Source organism: Rhea americana, unplaced genomic scaffold (genome assembly GCF_003343005.1).
Source record: "Rhea americana isolate MKP2758 unplaced genomic scaffold, rheAme1 scaffold_224, whole genome shotgun sequence".
Taxonomy (NCBI): Eukaryota; Metazoa; Chordata; class Aves; order Rheiformes; family Rheidae; genus Rhea; species Rhea americana.
In genome coordinates, this window is record NW_028186340.1 from 1,299,292 (window position 1) to 1,326,519 (window position 27,228).

The 27,228-nt window shown below is 36.7% G+C and overlaps 1 protein-coding gene across 1 annotated transcript in view; it reads left to right on the plus strand.

Annotated features, from left to right (window-relative positions):
* LOC146595489 (uncharacterized) overlaps window positions 1-27,228 on the plus strand; it is a gene marked incomplete at its 3' end in the record, with an annotated part of 408,834 nt that overhangs the window by 281,759 nt on the left and 99,847 nt on the right. Inside the window, exons 20-21 of the mRNA XM_085305610.1 lie at window positions 7,198-7,395; window positions 9,890-10,011. Of these exons, the coding sequence (XP_085161736.1) occupies window positions 7,198-7,395; window positions 9,890-10,011 (320 nt within the window). The remainder of the gene's footprint in view (window positions 1-7,197; window positions 7,396-9,889; window positions 10,012-27,228) is intronic.

A 27,228-nucleotide genomic window follows, 5' to 3' on the forward strand; every position in this document is an offset into this window, starting at 1 on the left:
TTTTCTTTTCTTTTCTTTTCTTTTCTTTTCTTTTCTTTTCTTTTCTTTTCTTTTTTCTTTCTTTTTTTTTCTTTTCTTTTTTCTTTCTTTTTTTTTTCTGTGATTCAGGAGATCTTCCTGGACCAGATTTATTCACATATATTCAAAATTCAAGAGAGAAAATTCTTCATTGCTTAATGAGAATCAGTAAGCCAGCTGGGTCTCTTCAGATTGTACATGCTTATCTGTAAGCCAATGCTACCACAGGAGACCTAGGCCAAGTCCTCTATCCTTGGTGCTGTTATTTGGAAGGCAGTTTTTCTGCATCTTGCCTCAACAACTTCAATTGACTTCTTGTCAATTGCCAGTACATCAACAATCTTCCATAGTATCTGCAGCAGTTTGTCCACTGTTCAAAAGAGCTGCTGATGTAACCATCTTCAAATCTGGGTATTGACCTACTAGACCCATTTTTGTTTGCATCAAATTTATACTACTGGTGAACTTTAAGCCAGGCTACTGAAACCCSCTAATGACATCATTGTCATAAGGTTACTGGAGCTTTATCCCAAAATCAGAATCAAAGATCAGCACCACAGTTTCCACAGCAGTAGCTAGTAGAACACTCACTTCAAAATCTCCCTGTGCAGCCACCTCCTCTGACTCCACTCTGGCTGCTTAAGCATGGCTGCTGCTGGCTGGTTCTCACCTTTGGTCCAAACCTYCACATGGACCACTTGGCAATGATGTCACCTATTCTGTCTGCAGAGCCTTCTGTTCTCATGAGTGTTTATTTATCACTACTAGAGTACTTAATATTATTTAGGAAATTGCCATCCAAGTGATGTTATTGTTTCTCTGGAACCAGCCACAAATAGTTTATTTTCACTATATTGTCATAATCATGCCAGCAGTTTGCAATGTGATATATTTTTCATTGATTCAGTCTATCTTTCTATTGCAAAATGCTGACTTTGAGAGCTGTTGTCAGATTTAATTCCTTAAAATGTTAGCAGAAAATGGCTTTTCTTATTAAATTATTTCCCCAAAAGAATAACAACATCAAAGAATGCCATTTTTGATTGTGAAAGAATTCCATAGTACACATCAAAATATTTCATGTACAGATTTATGCTGAGCAAATAAAAACAAAAACTAAATAGTCAATAGTTTCTCATAAGGGAATAAAAACTTATCTCAGATAATTTACTTTCTATGTTATTTTTATAAATTGATGCTTTTGACTGTTAATAATGCCCTAAACAAATCAAAGTGTTTTCAGCAAGAGACTATCTATTTCCAGTGCTCATTTACGATATTTAGGGAATCTATTGTAGAACTATTACAAAGAAATGTAGTAGAAAAGAGACCTAAGTAACATTAGAAGAGTGGCATTGCTTATTATACAATATGTACAATACATTACAAAAAAATAAGGAATTTCCAAATAAATGATTCATTTGTGGGTACATTTTGCATCTTAATAGAGAGACATAATATTTAATCCAATACATTGTGCCACTGAAAAAAGATACCCTTCAGTTGACTCTGTAACTTAACAGTTTCTGCATATTCTACTGGCTTCCRTTGGATTTTATTCTAATGGAGAAGCTCTTAATTGGCTAATAGTTCCTCCAAAGTAAAGACAATCAATTGTTATAATCAACAAAATACAGCTAAGAAATCAAATAATAGAAAACGTTAAACTAGCCAAACTGAATTAAGTACAGTTGGAAAAATGTGTTGAATTTATTAATTCTTTAATGAACTTGTGTTTGACTCCTTTTCACATTTGATCTGTTCCACATTCTTTCTTCCTCTTTTTTTGTCAGCTCACTATGTGTAGTGAATATTATTTTTCTACGCTGTGATGACTAAATCCTGTCTACAAACCCTGATATGAGAGAAGACAGTTTATAAACTACTTCCCTGGCAGAGTATCTTTTTCCAGCCGTAGTCAGAGACTTATTATTACAGAAATTTACCAGATCAAGTAAGATCAAGACATATTCAAACTAATCATCTACAATTAAACATCTTATATTTATATATTTTCACAAAAATTGTCTAACATATGTTTTACAATAAAAAAGTTTTCTATTTACTTAATTTACTTTAATAAAGAAAACAGTTTTTCATCTACAACTTTTGTTGCTTAATTTATCTGAATAGCTTTAATCATATATTTACAGTTTGATTAAAAAAATGTAGATATGAGAGCAACAGAAACATGTAGTAATATATAACCATCACTACCTGTTACATCACAACTACAATTGCTTTGTGGATATGTGCTTTTCTAAAAACTCTTATTTTAAAATTGGACAATATTGTTTTCTCATTTTCTTGCCATTTGTTTTGATTAGCCTAATAATAAATTCTTTAATAATGAAAATATTTCAAAAATATACTAAAAATAATATAAACACTTGTGCTCCTCTGAATGAGGGAAGAATCTTTWATATTATTAATTTTCAGTACAAATGAGTGTTTAAAAAAGGCTTGATTCTGGACAAGAGAGTGAGCGTGTGAGTGACAATCTTATTTTTTCTGGTCTTATTGTCTTCCTAACTTTTCATTTTGAATATAAATGAAAACTTTCTCACTTCAATAGCAGAAAAAGGGATTTTCCATACAGTGACATGCAGGAAAGCTAAGTGAGAGGAGAAAAAGCTTGAATTTCTGATTAAAGAAAGGTGAACGTATCTTGAAAGAAGGCACTGAAAAAAAATGTTTAAAATACTACTAGCAATTAATACTGTCATGTGGTTTGGCCTCATTTGGCCAATAATATTCCTATTAACTCAGCTCACCAACTTTATGACCAGATATTAATTTTTCCATTTTTCATAAATGTCAGGATAATGTAAGTACATTGGCTATAATAGCTTCAAAAACASAAAGGAAGAGCAGAAATTATCACAGAATCACAGAATGGGTAAGATTGGAAGGGACCTCTGGAGAGCATCTAGTCCAACCTCCCAGCTCAAGCAGGKTCACCTAGAGCACATTGCATAGGATCGCATCCAGGCAGGTCTTGAAGATCTCCAGAGAAGGAGACTCCACMACCTCTCTGGGCAACCTGGGCCAGGGCTCTGTCACTCTCACAGGGAAGAAATTCCCCCTCACGCTCAGGAGGAACTTCCTGTGCTTCAATTTCTGCCCACTTACTCTTGTCCTGTCATATGGGACATCTGAAAAGAGTTTGTCCCTGTCCCCTTGACACCCTCCCTTCAGGTACTTGTACACATTGAGAAGATCCCCCCTCAGTCTTCTCTTCCCCATGCTAAACAGGCCCAGTTCTCACAGTCGTTCCTCATAGGGCAGGTGCTCCAGCCCTCTGATCATCTTTGCAGCCCTATGCTGGGCTCTCTCCAGTAGCTCCATGTCTCTCTTGTCCTGAGGAGCCCAGAACTGGACACAGGACTCGAGATGAGGCCTCGCCAGGGCTGAGKAGAGGGGCAGGATCACCTCCCTCGACCTGCTGGCAACACTCTTCCTAATGCACCCCAGGAGACCATTGACCTTCTTGGCCACAAGGGGACGTTGCTGGCTCATGGTCAATTTGTTGTCCACCAGCACTCCCAGGTCCTTCTCTGCAGAGCTGCTTTCTAGTACATCAGCCCTCAGCTTGTACTGGTGCATGGAGTGAAAAGAATTGTCTGCAGKAAAACATCATCAGGGAAGCTGTCACACTTGGACAAAGTTGTGCMACTGGGGGTGCAACATAGCAGTCAGAAGGAATAAAAAGTCCATATGCACTTCAGGACTACTGTCTCATTAGAGTGATGGGGTACATAGTTGTGAAGTGATACCAGCTCTCTGGAAAGATATGCAGGGAAGATGGGGAGACAGGGTTAAACATCGTGCAATGTAGTGGCTTGAATGAATGGCTTTTCTTATGAAAAAGGTGGTGGTGATCCACTGGTAGGATGCACAGTTCTATTATTATTACTGGACAAATATTTGTAAATAATATATCCTTGTAGGCTTTAGGACATATATCTTAACTGTTTCTTATTGCTTCGTTGTTCTGTAATTGTTCACCAAGCATCTGTTACGCTCTGGCCTAAAATGTGGTTGYATCTACTGCTGGGGAAAAGTATTACAGTAACGGAAAAGTGATGCATTGTGRCATGGCCTTTGCTTTATCTCTTGTAAATATGTATCCCCCTGCCCCAAACACTTGGCACACAAGAGGACAAGACAAATCTGTTTAGTAGAGAGTCTTCCATCAACCCAGAGGGAAAACAATTGCTGCATTACTGTATCATCAGATAGTTTCCCTTATTATTGTGAACCATGTGTTAAACTTGTTCATGTGGGTATGAACTCCACTTTAGGAATCAGCKGGATTGTCACCCATGTCAAGCTGTTGTGATATAAAGACGAAAACTTAAAGGCAAAATCTCTGTGTGCCATATGGCAGCATTTGCCATGCTGTTTCAATGAATTACAGAGCTGAGTTTGCCGACTGCCAGCAGCAGAATTGCCCTGGGTCAGAGACACCACCAGTCGCATAAAGATAGGGAATGACTTGTGCCATTCTTCTTTTCCCCTGCCAGAGTATCTGCTGTGGTCAGAAGTTTTTTTACTCAAATTCTATTCCTATCTGTTGTTTTTGCTGCTAGGGGCCTTAAGAGTTCAGCTCTTAAGACAATATCTTAATAGTAGAGAATCAGCTCACCAAAATCCAGCCAGCCCATGTTTTGTAGAATGTGTGTCTCATTATTGTGAAGAATATCTGCTATAGTCAGTGTGCTACTATGTGATTAACAGTTCCCATAAAAGGGRGAAAAGAAACTTATATGTGATAAGCCACCAACATTTTGTATGYAATGACAGTAAAGCAAAGGAACAGAGATGAAGTTTTAGTTGACTGAGGCTATTCAGTGTTTCCTTTCTTATTGCAGAGCCAAAATCATTTTACTGACAACATATCTCAGTAAGTCTGAAAGCACACCTTCCAAGTTAAAGTTAAATAACATTCTGTCTAATAAAGATCTTAATAGTAAATTTATCCACTGTATGTTTTTCATCCTTTCACCATATTCTACATTGTTTCAGGAATTCTAAGTTTTTAATCAAATTACTCTGGGGAACAGAAGCAGTTGTAGCTAGCTAAAGTCTTGTTCTTTTGAAATCATAATAAAATACTCAACTCCATAATAAAATATTCAGAATAAACCAACCACTTAACTAACCCAGTTTCCCTAAAAGTATATCCCCCAAACTATATGAATTTCCACTTCTGATAGTAATAGGTCTAATGCTGGTTGATTCTTTGTCAGGAATACTTGTCTAAAGTTTTGAGTCTGAAAAGAAATCGAAAATTCTCAGTACTATTACACAACTCAGATTTTTTTTTTCTTACTATCAACAGGAGAACTTATACAATCTTTTGGAAAAAAAATCCACTGAACATGTAATAGATGTCTGTTTTCAGTTAGACCTCTACGGCTAGCACATACACACATACCTACTAGAAAGTGGTGAAGGGAAGGTGAAGAATGGAGAGTTCATAGAAGACAACCAACTCATCTTTAACATGTACATTCTGCTACTTCTACTATCTACTACTTCTACTAGACTACAGAGTCTAAAGGCCTCAAAATTTCTTTCCTTTATTTGGTTTGCTAGAAAAGTATAATTACCCTGAATTTACAACCAGCAAGGAAAGACATTAGGGGCATATTCTTTAAGAGTATTTGAGCATATCCTTCTCATTGATTCAGAGGACACAAGATCATTGAACCATGTCAAAAACACTGGCTTCAGTAAAGCTTTTTTAAGGGGTAACCCTTTTTGGCCTCCTTCTTCTGGGAAGGTAGTTAAAGAACATGGGTCGTCCTATCCCATCTGACCATCCTAGTGCTATCTGGCTTAGCACCAAGCTCCTCCTCTCCTGTTCCTTTTTGAGTCTGCAGAGTATCCCGCATGCAGCATGGCAACAGCAGCATGGTAGCTGCACCCTCCTGCAGTTTCCCTGGGAGGGAGCTGAGCCAGGCTGAGCAGATCTGGCATCCAGGGCTGCCAGCTTCCTGCCCAGTGTGTGATATTACATTGTTATGGGCAACAGGAAACATGTCTTACAGGTGCTGCCAAGAATTTATTGTTAGTTCAGTTAATGTTTTAACAGTCTGATAGTCCATGTTGTCTAATTAATACAGGAAAGCCTCATTAATAACAGTTAAAATTGTTGTAAAAACACCACTCCCTAGTACTGGCCCCTTTTCACTGCTGTCGTGCTCAGCTTTCCAATGCCCCATGTCCTGAGGTCCTCACTTCAAAGCTCAGCAGGAAGGCTGGGGGAGGGTTGCCGTGAGCAGTCAGCATCCTGAGGTCCTCACAGCGAGAGGGCTGGTCGTTGTGCCTCTTCCCCCTTTGCCACGGCTCTGCCGGGCTTTCCCTTCACCCCTCTCCCCCGCGCCAGCTGCTCAGTGCCCRGGGCTGCCCGCGGCAGGGTGTGATTTCCCGTGTAGGCACTTTATGTTGCCGTGTCTCCTTGCTTGTCACTGGTTTAGGTTAGACCCTGTCTAAGGAAGGTGAGGTTGCTGGAGCAGGAGATAAGCTGCTCCTGAAGGGAAGATCACCAGCATACGCTTCCCTGATTATCCCAAATAAGTATCACTGGACTCTAATCCATCGCATACTTGAGGCAAGGACTGTGAGATTTTCTATCATATGGCTATTTTCATACACTGTGGAGACAGCCATTCATTATTAAAAATAAATTATTTCAGTAAGATAGTTTGTGTGCAGTCATTAATTGCAAGCTGAACATTAATATAACATAAGGTTCCTGGCATTTTATTCATGTTCACCATTCTGGGTTAATCTATAAGCAATCTTTTCTGTGACAACAGAATAGCAGGAAAAAGCTAGAGGAAGCTTTTAACTAAAATTCATTATTTTCTTAAAAGTCACTATACTTTTTAAGACATTTTAGAGGACAAGGGTAAACAGAAGAATTATAAAAGGTATTCAAATAACTAATTTGATTTTAAAATGTAAAGTCATTACATAAACAAGGCAGGTAGAAATAATAGCTTTTTATTTGTAAGTTTACAAAGCAAAGCATCTCTGCATGGCAATATTCACACATGTATTTCTGAGACACTGCAATTCAGTATTAACCAGAGATCTAAAGAAAATACAGCAGCTGCAGGGTTATGTTCATTAGTTAAACACTGACAGTTTTGCYGTTTTCCTTTTCAGGCTCAAACTGTGAGTTTAGGCCTTGTGAGGCCAGCAATCCCTGTGAGAATGGAGCTGTTTGCACAGAAGAAATGAATTTGGACATTTTTCCCCTYGGATTCCAGTGCCAGTGCGTGAAGGGCTTTGCAGGTCCACGCTGTGAGATCAATGTCAATGAGTGCAGTTCTAACCCCTGCCTCCACGGGTACTGCTATGACAGTGAGTTCAGCCTGGTTACTCACTTTAATGTGGAGTAGTCTTTCTGTTAAGCTTCTATAGCTACCGAGTTGCTCTGGGGAGAGCAGTGGATAATTTACTGAAATTTAGCTTGTCTGAAGCTCCACAGCCAGTGCCAGGAGGATTTTTTTTGCCAGAATGCCTCTACTCCTGGCACTGAGGTTTGTGTGTTCAGGGGGTCAGAATTGCAGCTAATGAGAAATTTTAATGAGATTTGTGCTGTCTCCTTTGATACCCAAATTAGCCAAACACCTCTTACATTGTGCATTTAATGAGAGAGAATATTCAGGTGCTGAAAAAGGAGCTCACAGAGCAGTGAGGCAGAATATATAATAATTGTAACAAGTCTAAATATTGTATTAAATAGCAAACTGATGTAAAATGGAGCATCTATTTACTGGTAAGCACCTTATAGCATGAACATGGTAACACCATGTAACTGCCACTTCCASTGATAGTGATACTTAATATTTCTATGCTAGGATTTAGAAGCAAACTGAATATGAATTACTCCACCATGTTCTGTCTAGATTGTCAGGGTAAGTGTAGTAGCACCAAGTATGTCTAGGGTACTCATTACAATGTTTTATGGGACCACACTACCTATCAGGTACTTTCTATACCTGGTAAATAAAAGTGTTAATTTTTCACAGAGTCTTAGCAAAGCTGGTTGGAAAGGAGGATGACCTCGGAGGTCACCTAATCAAACCTCCTGCGTGAAGCTAGACAAAATACAGTGTTAGAGCATGTCAGCCACGGCTTTCTCTAGTTGCACTTAGAAAGCCTCCACGAATGGAAAGAAATTTGATAGACCCTTTGGGACAGCCTAGTCCACTGCTGCTCTACTCCTACAGTGATTTTTTCCCCTCTTTTAGTATCCAGTCTGAATCTTCTGAGCTGCAATTTGTAGCCATTGCCCCTTATTATACCGTCTGGCACTGATGAGAAGAATTTGATTCTGTCATGTTTGTAACTGCCCTTCAAGTTGTTATTACATAGCCCTTTATCTAGCTAATACAAAACCAGCTCAGCTGATACAACTTCTTCGCCTAGATCATGGACTTTAAGCCCTGACAAAGCCTGKTAGTCTTCTGCTGGGTCCCTCTCCAGTTTCTCCAAGCCCCAGCCCYGGCTACAGCCACAGCCCTGGTCCTTCTGGGCAGGGGGTGACCCCCCAGCAGCCGCTCCAGTTTCTCCACATCCCTTTTAAAATAAGAATGATGACACATGAACTTCCCTGAAATTCAGAAATTTAAAAACAAATTCACAGAAGGTGAAATTAATTTCACTGACTTCAGATGAGATCTTAAAGATCTGACCCCAAATTACTAAAGAAATTATTGCCTAAAACTCTCTTGTTTGTAAAATAATCAGTTTAAATAAACTTTAGGAATTCTATGTGTTCATATATGGGAATAAGGTAAGCAGCTTCACATCTTGCCTAGTAAAGATTACTTCATAACAAGTTTGTAGATGTTTTTATTTACTGCATATTGGTTCAGAGATTTTTGAACCAGAATTTAGATAAGATRCAGTAAAGTTCTTCCTGCTAATAAAGTGCCAGATTTTTGGTGGATAGCTTGTCKTTGTGGAACCTCTGGACCTGGCCTCTATTACTTGGAGGTCTCAGTTTCTCTGCACAATGGGCAAAATCCTGACTGCAGAAACTGAGAATTCTGGGGAAGCTCAGAAACACTTAGCAGATGAAAAATGATGCTGCTATGAAGGACTTAAAGCATCTAATGAATGTAATAGCAGCTCTTCGCACAGACACAATGACAGAATGGATTCCATAGCAAATCTCAGAGATAATGAAGAATCCAGGGGCCTATTTGAGGATATAATAAATCSAGGCCCACAAGAACTGCAATTACTGCTGTCATTATACTCCTTATATGGATGTAGCAGTCTAAAGATTCTTCTCGCTTTAGATCATTAATGATGAAAAAGGGGTAGGATCCTTATCGTTAGCTGAAAATTAAAATGAAACATGGAAATACATCGTAAGTTGAGCTGCCAAGTTCAACTCAAGCAAGTTTTCCTTTAACATTGTGATRTAATAGGAGGCATTTCTTACCAAAAGAAACAGTCTTCAGTCCCTGTTGCATTTAAGGTCAATATTAAAGCTGAAATCTTATGTACCTTGTGTACAGTTTTGTGATGAAAAATTACTTAGTAGTTTATAAGRTCTGATCACTTTTTTCACAAGCTTGTAATGTGTCATTGATTTGTAATTCTTGTGTTAAGCTAATTGAATTGTTTAAGTAAAATGTAGTACAGCTAATCTGTCTTCATACTTGAGCTGTTTTGAGGTACTGACTTTCCTTTAGTTCATTTTTTTTAATGTCCACATATTCAGGTGAAGCCTATCCAAATCTTTTCTGAATATTAGTCATAACTGTTACTTAYTTAGTTTTACTATATTCAGTTTTTATACTAAAACAATATTAGTATTAAGGTACTGTGTCTGTTGCAGTTGTCGACGGCTTCTATTGCTTGTGCAACCCAGGATACGCAGGACTGAAATGTGACCAGGACATTGATGACTGCATAACCAATGCCTGTGAACACAATTCTACGTGCATTGATCTACATCTGGTTAGTAAAGAATGTTTTGTAATGAAAATGTTTACTTAGCTTTCTCTTCCGAAACCTAAAGCAATGCTATTGCAACTTCTGACCCCCTGCTTAATCCATATACTTGTCAAGAGTTTTATAATTAGGCTTTCCAGTCACTCGTTTTTATTTATAATGATGCAGACAGTGGGAGAAAGGAATTTTTATAATTTAAGAGCAGTTACTGAGTCAATATGGTTATTTGGGGAATTCCAAATGAGAGGAATATTCTCAATGAAGTGTGTTTATTGCCTCATTATAAGTGACAGTAGGACTCATTTAAACTGATGACACTGGCCTCAAAGGGGCTTAAAAAGTCTCTTACCCCAAGAAATGGCTTTACTTTAAGTACTTCAGTATCTATTTTTAAAATCTTTCAGCTATATTAGTTTCTGAAACTTGAAAAGTTAAAATGTAACTAGTTCCCTCTCAAAAATAAAAGCATTCTGTCAACTGATTCCTTCATGGGCAAAAGGAGAGGAAAGGCCATTCACAACATGTAAAACTCTAGCGCTGGAGGAGGCCTTGCTCTCTTCATAGTTACAGAAATGAATTATCTAAGTCAGGAACCAGTTTCTTTTCCATGTACTCCTAAGATTACATAGTATGAATATGGTCCTTAAGGAACCCTCAAAGTGTCAGAGAAATCAGGGGTGGCTAAAAAAGTTGGAATACTTTAAAATAATAAAAAAGTTACTGGGGGAGGGGGGGGAGCTGTTGTTTTGATTTTTTCTTCTAGTCTCTCCTGGAATGTTTGTGAGAAAATTAAACAAAAATGTTAAAGCAAGGAGCTGAATTCAGATAATAGTAAGATGCTTAAATGTAGGTGTCTGTATGTGACCTAAGCATCTAAACTGCCACTTAAGACACTAGAGTCCTGGCTGCAGTGGTCAAAACAGCCTAGGAGCAATGCAGCTGCCCATCGTGTACATATCCACTTTGGGTGAGCTCCACAGCTCCACAGGCACCACTAGYACTGAAGTTGCTGCATTAAGGGTCTACATTTCCAGCTGAATCCTATCCCCAAAGCCCTGGAGCTTTTTGAATATGTGTGGAGGGGGGTGGRGGTTTGTGTATTTTTGTTTATTGAAGTACATGCATAAAGAAATTACACTTATTTCAGTCAAATCCTAGTGGTAATCCAAAGCCRTTGCTATTTTCTAAACTTGAACAAAAGTTGTGTCTCATGAGAATTTTCTCAACTCTTCTATTCTAATTCCCAGAGTTGTTTCTTCTTTTCATAGTTAAGAATACTTTATGAATTGTAACTTTTTTAAAYTTTTTTTTGTTTGTTTGTTAATATGCTTAATGAATTAGTAAATGCGTTGGACAAAATGCAATGCTTGGTATGGAGACCACAGAGCCTGTGATACTTTCATACTTGGTTTTGAATGCATTTGCTCATACATGTATTTTTCTTTACAATATTTATATATTTATAACAAATATCTCAAACTCATACTGGACACACATTGCCTTCTTAAATTCAGTTAAGAGAGTATTCCATAAACAAACCTTACACTCACAAGTCATGTACTGTCATGCTATTATGAGACTTATGTTGCAGATGTAAATACTCCAAGTATTACTCCTAACTGCAGCTGATGCTCTGACACTGTTAAAATGGATATGCAAAAATTAAAACATAAATAATGCCCCTTCTCCAAAAAAGTAAGATATTAGAAATGTACAAAACTACAGATCCTCTGTAAAATAAGTATGTCCTTCCATCAAGAATGTCTGCTAAGCTTCACTGATGAGTTAATTAATCCTTTTTTTAATTTAGGCAAAATTAAACCTGATAAAGAATGAGAAATCACAGCAATGTTTAACACTGCTTTAGATTTTTCCTCATATGTCTTTMATGCTTTTGTTTTCTTCATTAACTTATGTTTATTCTTGTCCTGCAGTACCTATACATTTGTCATCTTCTCTGTCACAGCTGTTCTGTTTTAAATGGTCTGTGACACCACCAGCAAATCAGTGAGATAGCCACAGACTCACTGTTTCAGAGAAAGCCTGACATAAAAAAAAAATAAAAAATCTATCCTATGTGGATTCAGTGACTAACTACAGAAAATAAACACTGTAGAAACTTAATGGCAAGTCATTTTACACATCAGATTTGATCTTTATCGGACCTCAATGCCTTTGTCAAGGCAGTTCACCTATGCTGCCAACATGACAGTAAGCCTTCAAATGAAGCATTTATTTTGATATCAGTTAAAAAAGATCTTCTGTATTTTTTTCATTAAAAGTCTCTTTTTGGCATTTTTAATTTTTATTGTAATGTAATTTTGTGCTCAAAAAGGGGAAACCAAATTTAATGCACAATGTGCTCCAATGAGATGAAAATGAGAAGTCTTTCTGTGAACTTCTCATTTTCACCCTAGAAAAAGCTCTTAAACRCAATTGAACAGCTGGACTGCAGAATGGAACTTTTGTTAACATAGGGATTGCCAATTAATTTTTTCTGAGCCACATATGAGTCTACGAATATGACCGACAGTGACTTGTATGGCTGTCTAGTAGCTCTTGGATGACTAGACTTCCTGAATGAAGCAGAAGATTGCAGCCTTGTTAAGCCAGCATAGCTGCGCCATTCATCTGTGTACTTCCCCTAGCTTTATCTCCTCCCAYGGCCCAGTTGCCTAATGTAAGCTACTGCCTAGAGAGTCATAGTAAAGCCTGCAAAGTATACGTTGCAATTAGTATGTTTGAAAATCTTTCCCACTTGAAGATCTTTTGGCCAGTCTTACTAAYCACGCGGTCCCCTTCATTCTGATACAACTGAAGTTTCTAAATGACTCTAACATATGATACTCCATAATGGATTAGTCTTGCTTTGTGGTGGCAGATCATCAATAACCAAAATCCCAAGGCTCCTCTGTGCTAAAGATTCTCAGTTYCCACCCAAAAAGTATTCCCAGTGTTGATGCAAGTCTCACAGTAAGTAATAGCAAGAAGGATAAAAATAYTAAGTGTTTTGCTTGATTAACTATGGAGAGTAGAACAGCTTGAACACAACAGCTGTTTTCTCCAGATTCTGGTACTGGTGTGCTCTAAGACTGTATGCAAAATRTAGTGACAAATAGGTATAATTGAGGACTTAAACCCATTATGTCTCTGTTACTCAGATAAAATTTGAGCCATTCAGTATTTAAATAGTTCCCAACTGTGTTCATGCAGTGAAATGCCTGGGCATTATATTAACCACATGTGATGTTAAGGAAATAGTTGTAAGAAGTTTTAGCTGGTGACAGCATGACATACAAAATTAACACATGACTTTTAAAATATAAAATAGTTATCTTACCAACTTATTCATGTCCATTCATTTTAAACAAGGTGTGACAGATTATAAAGTGTTTCTCTATAGAACTGTCATGGAGGGAAAAGAAATCTTACCTATTGCAACTGGAACATCAGTAAGATAAGCCAGTTAAAGTAATCACTTTCTTCATCAGGTCTCCTAGGCCAGCGACCATTAAAAGCTGCTAATATATCTAGCATTATTAGCACAGATGCCTATTCAGGATATTCACAATCATCTGTCAGCCTAACCAGAATTGTCATCTTGTTTTGTAGTATGACTGTAGAAGACAAAAGATATTGAAAGAAGATTGATGCTGGGAAGGCTGGTCTAATATCAGCTGCCTTTTATAAATCAATTACCTCCCCCCCCACCAAAGTTTTTTTTAAAAATATTAAAGAACATCTCTGATTAAATCCTGTCTAAGTAAGTGGTTTTATTTTCATTGTAGTAAGAAAAATTAAGCTAGCACTTTGTAAAATAGTGTCAAGTTTTTGGTTTACATACATTTAAACATAATTCAATCGTTATAACAGAAGGAGAGAAGTATGGTAGTGGTTGAAAGGATGTAGTGCTGTCATTTCAAAAAAAAATGTGGTCATCACTAGTTGAGAAACAGAATGGTAGTGAAAACTTCTGCCTGCAGTGTATAAGGAATTAATGCAATTAAAACCGAAATAAACAGTAAAATCCTTGACTAAAACCTTGAAAATTGTAAATTAAAAAAAAATATTAGGGGATGTTAGCCTCTGGCTCAGCTTATCCTAATGCAGGTTTTACTCAGATTAATTTGCAAATCATTCTAAAAAATTAAAATAAAAAGTACTTTATAAAGCTGAAATGTTGTCCTTAATGACTTTTATAATATCCTATGAAGCATATACTGCATATAATATAAAACATTAGTTGAGCATATTGGTATTAAAAAATTGTTAAGAAGTAATAGTAGCTCCATAATAGCTCTGACTTCAGTTTTGCTTGCGCTGTTCTAGATGTCAAATACAAAGCAAATCCTGTCTCTTCAATATATAGTTATGCAGCAAATTGTAATAGATGTCTCCTCAGAACTTTGTTTCTGGAAGCTTTTATTTCTTTCTACTTACTACAGAGTAAATTAAAAAATATAAACTGTAAGTAAAGTCATAGTTAAATAATAGTACTTTCATTGCCATTTTATGCCTTTCTTTTGGCTAACTCTACCATTACTTGATTTAAAATAGAATTATCTCCGTCAAAGAAAAATTGAATGTTATGGAACTGAACTTTCCAATTCAATAACAGAAAAGATTATCAATTTGATCCTAAAGAAGCAATAATTTTTTTGTTCAATTCCTGTTTTTAAAATGGTGGGAAAAAAAGACTGTTAACAAGTTGAAATTCAGTAATTATTATTTAGGAATTTATATTTTGGGTTGTAGGGAAGGCTTATATGAGGCAGAGGGAGACAGTAAAATAAAAAAAAAAAAATCAGACGAAATATCTAGAGTTAATAGACAGGCAGTTTATCCAGTGTTTCATATTCAAGAGCAAAACCCATAAGAAGTCTAGCTCAACACTTGAACTGTGAAGGAAGGATTAACTGGAAGGAACTCTGGCATTGAGAACCAGCAGTAGTTCTGTATATAGTATAAATATTCATATTCAGTAAAAAGCAGTAGTTCAGTAATTTATTAACAGTGTATGTTAGCCAAAAATAAATTAGTCAGCTCTTTGGACTAATGTATGATAATTTCCTAAATCTGTCATCCACCCTTTATTTCCATCTAAAATAGAACCTCTTGAACTTTCTGCTAACTAGTGGGAATAAAAAAAATATAATCTCCAAAATTTATAATTTAATTTAGAATATCCAGAGATGCTCAAGGTATAATTAAGTAACTGAGCCTCAGGAGCCTCTGCCCTCTAGCTGATATTAGCAGGTGGTCTGACATTTCAAATGTGATAGAGACCAAATAGGCCTGAGTCAATGAAAACTTCCCAGATTTCTTTGAGACTGGAAATTCTCTAAGGCCTCAATAAAGCAAACAAGTTCTTCCACTGAAATTGGTCTGAAACAACACCTCTGCTTAACTAAAGGTCAGATCACGCACCGTGAATGGCATACAATATATAACAGGWAAGAAGCCCTTAGCAGTTTTCCAGGTCACATAAATTCCGAGTTGTACGTGACTTTAAGTGTATGCATTGACTTACCTGAGAGAATCCATGTGCTGAGATTATGAATGTGCTGTAACAATTTGACAAATCAAGTCCAGATTATTGATTTTACATCCCAGAAAAGAGCTATACAGCAGCTGGAGTTCACTTAAGAAGCTAGCAACTACAGTGCTACCGAACTACTACTGCTGATAAAACTCACTGTGCTCTCCCGAAAATTTGACTTGCCATGTCTGATACATTTCATCTTCCACCTATATTCAGTTTGAAAAAATGACTGGTGTCTTCATACTCCTTCAATAAAAGTTTTTTTTTTTTTTTTTAAAAAAAAAAAAAAAAAAAAAAAAGAGAGAGAGAGCGAGAGAGAGAACTTCCTGCTCTTGCCTTGTACGACACAGCTAGAGGATTCAGCAGAACACAGATTGGAAACTTGGTCACTGCAGATTTTTTCTTTTGTGCTGTAGTAAGTCCAGCTGAATCAAATACATACGAATGTACAAAATTAACTATTGACTTACTGACTTAGGATAATGTTCTTAATACAGATTCATGGAATTATACATAACTTGAGAAAGGKAACATGATGTCTTCTGTCTTAGTCATCTAACTGAAAGTTTAGCTCAGCAAACAATCAAGAGAAAAATAGACACTGTTAAAGATATAAATGATCAACTGTTCCTAAAATTTCCATTTAACTCATTTCAGTTTCTAAATGTTTAAATTTGTTTTCTTTTCTTTTTTTCTTTTCTTTTTTCTTTTTTCTTTNAGAATTTGGATGGAAATGAAAATTAACTATTAGCCTTAACCAACAATGACACAAAACATCCTAGGCTTGTGAGATTTCTCCGATTTTATTTTTTATAAACTGAATCTCAACAAATTTACAGAGCTGAGCAGAACTATTACAAAGTGGAGGAAGAGAGAGATTAAGGGGCATTTAAAGATGGGGTTTCCAATRAGACTTGCAAACAGATGGCAAGTCAGTATGATAAAGACACAAAAAGGTGGTCCCAGATGACACGTGAGCTCCAGGTTCCATCAGCAGTGTGAAGGCTGGGCAAAGAAACCAYGCGGCAGCAGGGAAAGAAGTGGAGAACTTCACAGCACAAGGCACAGGCTGCAGAACCAAGGCCTCTTTGTGGAAAGCACAAAGCTTTAGAGAGCTGAAAGACACAAAACAGTATAGGTCCACGAGGAAAATATTGTGAAATAAGTTAGATGGGAAATTTACAGATTATCATTCAGTCTGTGATAATTGCCCCCAAACATGTCTTTACCATACAGCATGCAAGAATTAAGTTTATTTTTCAGTARATGGCAGATATGCTAATCCATGTACTGTGGAATAAATCTGAGTATGAGGACAATTGCTGAAAAGGAGCTCACACAGTCTAATTTCACTCCCTACCTTCTACTGTAGTAGGTCATTGTCCCTAAAATAAAGCCAGATGCTTCTAGGCATAAATTTCTAAGTTTCATCCAAATCCTGTTCTGAGAACAGCATTGCTCATTTTCTTCTGATCAATTTTTGTGACATTTGTAATGAAAGAAGCTAAGCATCTTGCAAATATGTATGCATACTGATATATTCTATTTTCTCATGTATCTATCAGGTAAACAAGCAGAATGATCCTCATTTGTTAGAAAGAGAACTCTCTGGCACTGAGAASTGTGGTACAAAGATATGTTCACGAGCACATATTTTGAGGCACTCAGAAGTCAGTATTCCAAAATTTGCTTTGTTCAGAACTTTTTATTTGAAAACCCAGCTCCTATTGTCTGCAGTTGTGGGTKCTGAGTGCTCTGCAGCTCTGAACATCATACCTCACGCTGAAGTTCRGAAGATAAAAAATAAGGAATTAATTTCCACCTATAAAAAGTTAATTGCTGAACTAAATCAACTTCACCTGAAGTATGATTAATTTTATTTTCTTTAGGACAACATTCAACTAAAACCATAAAACTCTTTTTTATTCTCATTTCTTCTAAATATATATGAAAAGGAACAGACATATGTCCCTCTCTAGAGCAGACCAGTTCCCTCATGCTGTTTTATGCAATGAATGAAGGGATAGAAATTATTTAATCTACGTAAGTGACTCTTTCACAGTATTCAGATGAACAAGAGAGAAATCTAATGCTTCATAAGAAACCTTCATTCTGGCATGTATTTCCTTCATTTCCCAATTTTTGAGAATGTTTGTTTTTGCAACTTTAGCATTGTTCTTTTAGCATATATTTTTATGTAAAATAAATATCATGCATCTAAATCATTACATGGATGTTTTTTGATGAGCAAGCCATTTTCTGTCATTACATAGTAGATGTTTTTCACTCTTAAATGTGGACAGACACTACAGATATTCACAGTAGTTTTTGAAAACCATTCAGCCCTGGCCTTGCTCTCTTCCCACTATAACTGACAGAAAAATTGTTGTTGGCTTCAGAGCTCCAAGAGCCAAATATATTCTAATTCCAGTGTCAGCCACTTAACATCTATTACCCCAAGCCAAGCAAACTGTTTATCTTCCTTACGCAAAAGGAACCTGTCCAGAATATTATCCATAGACTTTAAAGCAGGACCTTCTTCACAAGTACAGTATTAAAGGAGAAGAAAATCTAAAACATAAAATATCTCTRACCCTAGGTTTGTTCTTCCCTTTATCTGCCTCCCACAAAAGATTCCTATTTATTACAACAGATTCCATCTGTTTTCTCTTTTTGTGAAAGAAGAGATCTTACTCAAGGATACCAAGTTTTGGCTCTAAGCAAATTTGCCTACATTATCAAATTTTCTCCAAGAACAACATGAAGGGAAAAGTATCTGACCCTTAACTTAAGAGGCACTGCTGGGTGCTGCTATAGTAAATTGATAATCAAACATCAAACAAAATCAAGTGTTCTCACAATCCTTCCCTGGCAATATGAATTGTTGATCTTATATTGTCAGCTGTGCCAATTATTRTACCATGGTCAGCAGGAAGTTTGCTATTTTGGCATCCTGAAAGCAGAAAGCAGTTGATCATTCTCTTTCTGAAGCTTAAGAACCCTATTAGCCTTATCAATACCTTGGTGCCCTTAGGCTACTTGTCTGATGATCCTTTGATCATCTTCTCTGAGTCACTGTTTCAGAAATCGTATCAAGGCTTTAAACCTTGTGTTGTCCATTTTCAGTACAGGATTGGTTCAAGATARAAACTTTTATAGTCAAAGTTTAATATACTAAAGCAAAGAATTGAAGTGTTAGAAAAAAAGAACAGCAAGRTATTTTTCAAATTCCAAAAGATTGGTTTAGATTGGCAAGGCAAATGCAGATGTTTGCAGAACAAATTAAAACARTCTGATACTTGTGTTTCAATAATAGAATAGAATTCACAATAAAAATGCATACATATATACAGTTATATATGAAGAATATTTATACATGAAAATAGTTAAATATGCAAAGTARTTATATAAACTGTACTATAATATTTGAGTGTATATTTGAGGGAATATAAATTTGCATAGGGCTGAATTGTGGTAACAATATTCCTATTTGCAAGTGCCTTGATTTTAGGAATACTCCCATTGACTTCAGCAGGTTTCCATATGAAGCAAGAACTTACATTATTTCTCAGACACTGAGAAAACCTAAGCCTTGTGTTGTTACATTGGACAGCTATGCCATAGAAACAAATTCAGCCTGAAGCTGCAATCAAAGATCCATCTATGCTACATTCTTATTTCACTTCAAGCAGTTTTGTTAGCCCCGCAGTATTTTCATTATGAAAACAAATTCTACATAGGTGAAACAAACCACTACTGGAAGGATTTTGCTCTTTTATTTAAAGGAAATGAAATAGTTTTGTACCTGATTCAAACTGTTTGCATTTCCAGAGAAAGTTTGAATGTTACCTTTGCACAACCAAATGTAGACTAGACTATATTGAGAGCTGCTAAAAAGAATACAGTATATCTACCTTAACAAAATGAATTCAAAAGTAATAAAGAATAGCTTGCGTTTTGTATAACAGAATATGAAATATTTCATGTGAAATATGTAGAACTCATAWAACTGTCTACTTATCTTTGTTGTCCCCTGACTAGCATGTCATATGCTAATTTTAGTAATCAAGACACTATTTTTCTCCCCAGGACCTATATAAAAAAGAGTATTTCAAGGCTGCCTGATAAACAAACATTGTTATCAGATCAGATAAGATCTTTTTCTCTAGAAATGAAAAAAATGCCTATACATTTCACCTGATTCAACAGTGGCAAATGCAGTAACTTTTTTATTAAGAAAGACACTTTGCTGAATCCAGTTGTGCAGAATTGGCACAGACTGTCCATTCATTATATGAATGCATACTAAACTAGAAAGCCCTTGAGGGGTTCAGTGTTGACTTCCAAGTAGATTAAATGCTCTCAGTGCTACATACTGCTGCGGTTTCACTCAGACTAGCCACTCAAATGCTGGCTCCCTTTTGTTATAAAAAGCTATGTCACCAGGCATATTTCTTATAGGTTCAGACTCTGTAAGTTGTCCATCACTTCTGACTGAAAGAATCCAAAGCTGGTCATGCTTCAGACACAAAGTAAAAGGTGCGCATTTTGCGTGGAGGGCTAAAGGCGAGTGAAGGTTTGAAGAGAGGTTAGTTTCACACATAGCTGATTATGTTAGTATTACTGAGTTCATGTTGTAATAAAAAGATGTCAAGGTGCCTAGCATGTTGATTATATGGACATGAAGAAAAGAGTTTTATTATTATGTCAAAATTAATTGTTGTGGAATATTTCTCATAAATAAGAATTTTCACATGCACACTAAACTAATTCACACAAGTGTATTTCATCTATTAAAGTAGAAATTACTTTAGTTAGAAGTGAATTTCAAAGGTCTCAGGCTAAAGACAGTGTTTCTTGCTGAAAAGTTGTGATCAGAGGACAGATTTTGGAAATAAAGATGCTTGAATTGGCTTAACAGACTTCTGCAATGGCTTATTCAGCACTGGGCAAACTGTTTAATAATTCTCTGCTTTAATTTAACAGCGTGTAACAAATGCAAATCCTACTTGTTTACTTCTTTGGGAGGAATATCCTTCTTGCTCATGGTTATGAATTGCATTCATCAGTGATGGATCCAGCCTTAGCTAATTGAAGACTAACACAGTTCTCCTATACCAAATCTCTATGGATAAATGTGGACAGCTCTCCTGTCCACCTTTTTTTCACCTCTTTTTCTTTCTGTGCCAGTCTTACTGAAAGTATTCTTCTTTAAAACAAGTGATTTTTACTTGTTTCCTTCTCGTAAATTAAGAGTGAATATGAACAAAAAAACCCCAAATCCATTAAATTGTCTTGGAAATACAGGGTACATTTAAATCAGTGTTTTAGTTCATAATATAACTGCTCTTCTGAAAAAAATGTCCCAGCTGTACCCATATACCATGCTTAATTTGCTGTGGGGCAGTCTTGGATCTTGCAAACAACATTCCTCTTGGATGAAACTAAAACAGAAGATGGGGTCCACAGAAGCATATAATAGGCAACACCTACTGACTTTCAGTCCATGAGTTTAGCTAGCAGCTTTTCTAAACTAAAACCCTTGGCATCCATGTAGTGCATTTCATTCAAGAGATTTGTTGCTTTTTGCAGCATAAGTTGGTAGTGTAGACATAGCCATAGTCATTTAAAGTTTAATGAAAATATAGCACAATTCCTTCAGCATGGTTACATCATATTACATATTATTTGCTTTAAAATGTATATAATTTGCATAAATTGCATGCCACTGAGTTTTAAAGCTGCATGTTATGGTAGATGAAACAGGACAGAAAATTATATGCCAATACTTTTATTTTGCTACTGATGTTGCAGCAAACAAAATCATGTCAGCAGTCATGTTTAGCAATATTGTTTTACTCTATATGGGCACAGCATGTACCTTCAAATGTTCAAAATCACGCAGGAGTGAAGCCATGTGATTGTCTAAAAACTGTATGAGTCTTTGAAATTTATCTCATGTAGTTCATTTCTGCTAAAAGCTTGTTCTGAAAACAGCAGTGATTTCTCGAATAGTAATACAGCAAGTTGCTTGTGTCTTACGTCTCTGAAATTTTTCACTCAGCTGGACTGAAAGAAAAGATTCTATGGGTTCACAGGACTAGCAGTGGAACACATTCACTTTGATACCCTAAACAGTGGTTTTCTAATGTAGTAGATTCAGTGATGATTCTTTATTCTATAGCAAGCTGTGCAATATGTTGAAAAAGAAATGGCATAAAATGCACTTGAACTTCATGACAGAAAAAAAAAAAGAGAAAATAACAGAAAAGTTAGGTGGAAGCCTTGAAATATTATCTTTTTGCTACACTGCAGTATCATATAGGAAAAATTATCAATATATAATAATGAAAAAATGAATCTCTTATTAAAATTAACTATTAGACACCATAAGCAAGTTCCCTCTAAAATCTATTCTGGCAAATATAGTCCCAAAATAAGGTATAGAAAACAAGATATCCCTTTAAATATTTTAAAATTAGCCAATATTTCACAATATTTTTGTTAGTAATTCATTTAAATTTGTCCCTTAGCCTATTTCTCAACTGATAATTGGTACACAGGGAACTAAAGAAAAGTCCTAATAATTTAACAAATTGTATGTACGCATTTGGTAATGAATTACATTGAGAGCAATCTGTTTTTTATTTCTGGATCTTATTTATCCTTTTTTTAGAGAGAACTTCTAAAACCAGAGTATGCTAAATATATGTCCTGTTTGTACTTACTTTTTATTATGTTTGRAAAATATAGAAACCTGAAATATGCTGAAGTATTACCCACATAAAGTCCTTTTCAAGAATAATTTCTATTTATTTATTCTTTTACTAAAGAACAGACTCTGATAGCACTAGGAAAATGTTAAATTCATTCAATGAGTAGTCACACTAACTGACTTTCGTGGGACCATATAGGAACTGTGAAAATAGAAAATTACATCCGAATTGTGTTCTATTGAAGTCAAAATTCTTGGCCAAAATTTCCTTCCCATGTGACTGTCATAGCCTTTTATTATTTCCACATTATTCTCCCTTTCCACTTCAAGCTCTGCCTTAATTTTTACTTTGGACCACCATTTAACTATTCAGATTTCAGTATGTATGCATGTTATTTGCAGCCCTATACAGAGAAACATTTGCACATACACCTAGTCAGAAACACTGGGTTAGCCAGAAGCTTTCTGAAGCAGTAATTATATGTAAGTTTGGTTTTTTGAGGCATGCTACTAAGACTTTAAAGATGATTAATAATAGCCATGTGCATCACCTGCCAAATCTGTTATAAAATATTAAAGCTTTTACAGAGTTCTCTACTAATATTTTGCATAGTTCTTGTGTGCATCTTTGTTTATGTTATGACAGGGAGTTGATATATTGCCTAAATGCCTTCTTATGGGTGTTTCAGTACAGCTTCAACACTAGTCAAAAATTCCCTGAAAGTCTGAATAAACCGTGTTTCCTCCCAGATTAATTCTGCCCCAGTCAGAAACCATACCCCTGGTATTTCAATCTAGCACTATTTTCCAGGTTCACATGTGTAGAAGTATGTGTCTATTTACAGGGGAAATAGATTATTTGAAATGAAAAGTTCACCCTCTTAATCTAAACTCAATGGCTTCTCCTATAATAGTGAACCAAACAATGTCAGAGTTCATTCCCTAACTCTGAGACCAAATGGTCTGGGACACCTTGTTGTTTAAGCTCTTTTAGCATCTGAAACAAAGTGCCTGTGTCTAAACTGTATCCTGGTCACTGTCAAATGTGTATACAGCTACTCAGTAATTGATTCCTGGTTCCATTTCTCCCAGTTTGTGTTTAGAGGCTCTTGGCATAGGAGGGTACCAGGCTGCTTCAGTTGTTCCTGAGAAGTACCTACCACATTCGGAGACACAGAATTACGAAGATGTATTAACTTTCCACACATGTGGTTTTCCTCATGATCACAAATGCTATCTTAYATTGAAAGTAACACATCTCTGAACAGTTAAGTTGATAAGATACCATTTTTCAATCAATACTGTAAAATACTGCTATATGCAAAAATATGTTTTTCACAACACAAAGGCAGGATGCTGAAAGGTGAGAATAACACCAAACACTTAGATCTTAAAGACTTTAGGATAAAATTGTTGATTTGAGATTTTAATCCATTTTCACCATTATGGGGGGAATTAAGTTCTACAAATGGCATGATTTACTAATTTAATGTAGTCAGTAGCTGGGAAAAGAACTTATGCCTGAAACTGATCCCAGAAAGCTGTCAAACAGCTTCACTCAATTCCCATTAAGAATAAAAAATTCATCTTACTTGTCCAGTTCACTATTTCATTCTCTTGYTTTTCCTGTTACTCCTAGAAAATTTTAAATTGCAAGTTTGTACTTTAAAATTATTTCTGTTAAGAATTCTTTTATCTTCAGTCCATAACTTGACTTTTAATTCTGTCTATAATTTATTACTTAAAAAACTGTGTATCACTGCTCTTTGTCTTTTGAGATCTTAGAAACAGTACCTCACTGAGATGACTAGTCATTCTGAATGTGAAAAGTAGACTTAAAATTCTTATTTAGCTCACCAGTGCTCCATATATAGTACTGAGTACTTCTGCTCTTACAATTTCTTGTCATCATTTGCTGAGTCACATCCTGTTTAGATGAGGTATCACCAATGAATGACAGAAATCCCACAGGAATAATTCAAATGTCTCCATTGTGTCAATCATAACTTAAGCAACTCTGGAAAAGTTATTTAATGCCTGCTGCTGGATCTTCCAGTCTCTTCCAGTCAAATGGTAAAACTGTTCGATATAAAGGTAAGATCTGAAGTCCCACTGTTTTTAAATTACCATATCCTAATAAACACATATAATGTATTTTAAAGAATAAATACTACCTCAAAAGGCCTAGGGGCTCAAGTAGTTTTCTCCACAATCCTGCCAGTGAGAGGGAAGGCCTTGAGGAGGAGYGTATGGATTCTGTTGGTCAACAGCTGTTTGCGCAGCTGGTGTCAGCAACAGAGAGTTGGCTTTTACAATGAAGGAGCTGTCTCCAAGGATCAAGGACTACTAAAAAGAGACAGGATCTACCTGACCAAGCTGGGCAAAACTATCTTTCCCTCAGCCTTGTTGACAGCTTTAAACAAGGAACATCAGGGGAGGGAGTTGATGACCCACATTCAAGTGAGAAAGTGGTGGACAAGCTGGCAAGCAAAGGATACAGAGTGATGTAGACAAAAGAAAGCTCAAAATCAGCAAAACAGAGCTGCAGGGAGCCTAGTCCAGCTTTATACACACAAATAAGTGCTGACAGGACAGCATGATGGGGGAAGCTTTCATACCTTTTCTCACAACTCAGAATGACTGGGTACCATATGAAGACGCAGCAGAAGAGACATACAAGAGGGATCAGAAGTCTGTGTGCAGTTGCAGGGCTATGAATCTCATTGGGATCACAAAGACATGGGATATCTGGCTTAACTGAAGTGCTGCAATGGATGGACACAGGCTCTTCAGGAAGGGTTGGCTGGAATAGTAAGGAAGGGAAGTTGCCCTTTATGTGAGAGAGCAGCAGGGATGCCCAGAGCACTGCCTGGCAGTGGATGATGAGCCAGTTTACAGGTCAGGACTAGCAGACAGACCAGTGGGGGCAACGTAGTGGTGCCTGTCTGACACAGACCACATGAAGAGGAAAAAGGAGCTGAGGCCATCTTAAGACAGCCAGAAGGAGCCTCATGTCTGCAGGCTCTGGTTTGAATAGGGAACTTTAACCACTCTGATCTGCTGCAGAGGCAATACAGCAGGGTAGCAGCAATCCAGGAGGTTTCTGAAGCACATTGATGATAGCTTCCTGAAAGAGGTGAGAGATCAAGAAGTCAATGAGTAGAGGTGTTTGTTCTGCTCAACTACATACTTAGAAGCAAAAAGGAACTGGTCAGATATGTGAAGGCTGTCAGCAGCCTACTGCTGAATGGGGCAGYGGACCCGGTGAAAAAGAACATGGAAAAAATTGAGATACTGAATGCCTTCTCTGCTGCCATCTTTTCTGGTAACACTTTCAGGACTCTCAGGCCTGTGAGATAGGTGACAAAGTGTGGAGCAAGGAAGACTGACCCTCAGTGGAGGAGGAACAGGTTARGGAACATTTAAACAAACTGAGCACAGACAGGTCCATGGACCATGATGGTATACACCCCTGAGTACTAAGGGAGTTGGTTGATGTCATTGCAAGGCAACTCTCAGTAATCGTTGAAAGGCATGRCAATTGAGGAAAATTCCTGAGTAGCTAGAAAATGGCAAAATGTCAGAAAATGCAATGGAGTGGAAAAATCCAGAAAATGAAAAGCCAGAAATGGAAAATGTCACTTCGATCTTTCAGAAAGGCAAGAAGGAGGACCCAGGGAAATACAGGCATTACAACCTTACCTCAATCACTGGAAAGTCTTTTTTTGCTCAAGTTTCATACCAGACCTGAACTAAGGTTATGACGACATCAGCAGCTAATGCAGACCAATAGAAGCAGATCTTCTGAGTGAAACAACCAGAGCAAAGGCCTAGYCGTACATAGCATACATGTTTTGGGGCAGAGGTCTGTTATTCTGAACTAGCTCTAGCCTAGACCTGCAGAGGAGATACTCTTTTGTGTCCTCTGAGATCACTGTGATGTGAAGTAAAGCACAGTAAGTGAGGACAATTGGGAAATTCATTTCACAAGCACACTCCTGATCTAAACTTAATCRCTAATGCAGCTGAACCCTACGGATGCTAAGAAACTTATGAACACATGATAGTTTTTAAGTTACCTTGGCCAATAGATTCATGAGGGTGACTTCTCGGATCAGCAGTTTGTGATCTCCGTCTGGACAACAGCTTGGAATTCTCTGGCTTTAAGTCTGCCCCTCATTAGTCAGCCTGGATACTCAAATTATATGTAAGTGTGCTGATTGCCTATAAATGTTCTCCATATGTTTGTCTGGTTTTCTGCCCACTAGAAAATCAGTGCCCCATTTAACAGAGTCAAACAGAATGTGCCAAATGATTGAAACAACTTAACTCTAACAGGTCCATAGCAATGCAACCCATAACCTTTCACATGAAGCAAACGTGAGCGACACTTAAGAACTCACACTTCGAAAAGAAAAAAAAAATGTTTCAAGCCCTAAAACACATCAGAGCAAGGAGAATAAATTTAGATAGTTCTTACTGAAAATCTGCTTATTGATGAAAGTATACCATGGAGCTGGATCAAATCATGAAGGAACCAATTACTTAGCACTGCACTGACAGATATAAAAGCAGAATGTGCATTTTCTTTTAAAGATGAATGACTATATATTTCAGGCAGCTTCACTGTGTGACAAGCTCAAACTATGTATCACTATCACATTTGTCTTGATGTGATTCCGTTAGTGWTATAAAATAGAAGCCTAGTAAGGAGGCACTGCCAGTTTCTTCTTTCTGGGAAAAGGTGCACAAAGACATTTTGTTTCCTGATACATCTGTTTCTTTATATATCAGATGCTGAATACTGTTCAAGAACCATGCTGTGCCGTTTTTACTCAAATACAATCACTGAGATATAAAATAAAGAGAAAAAAACTTTTGATGGAGGACTGTAAAAGTTTTCAACTGGTATGATTTCTTGCAGTTTATGACTTCATATATTACTCTGCCTTAGGAACATTACAAG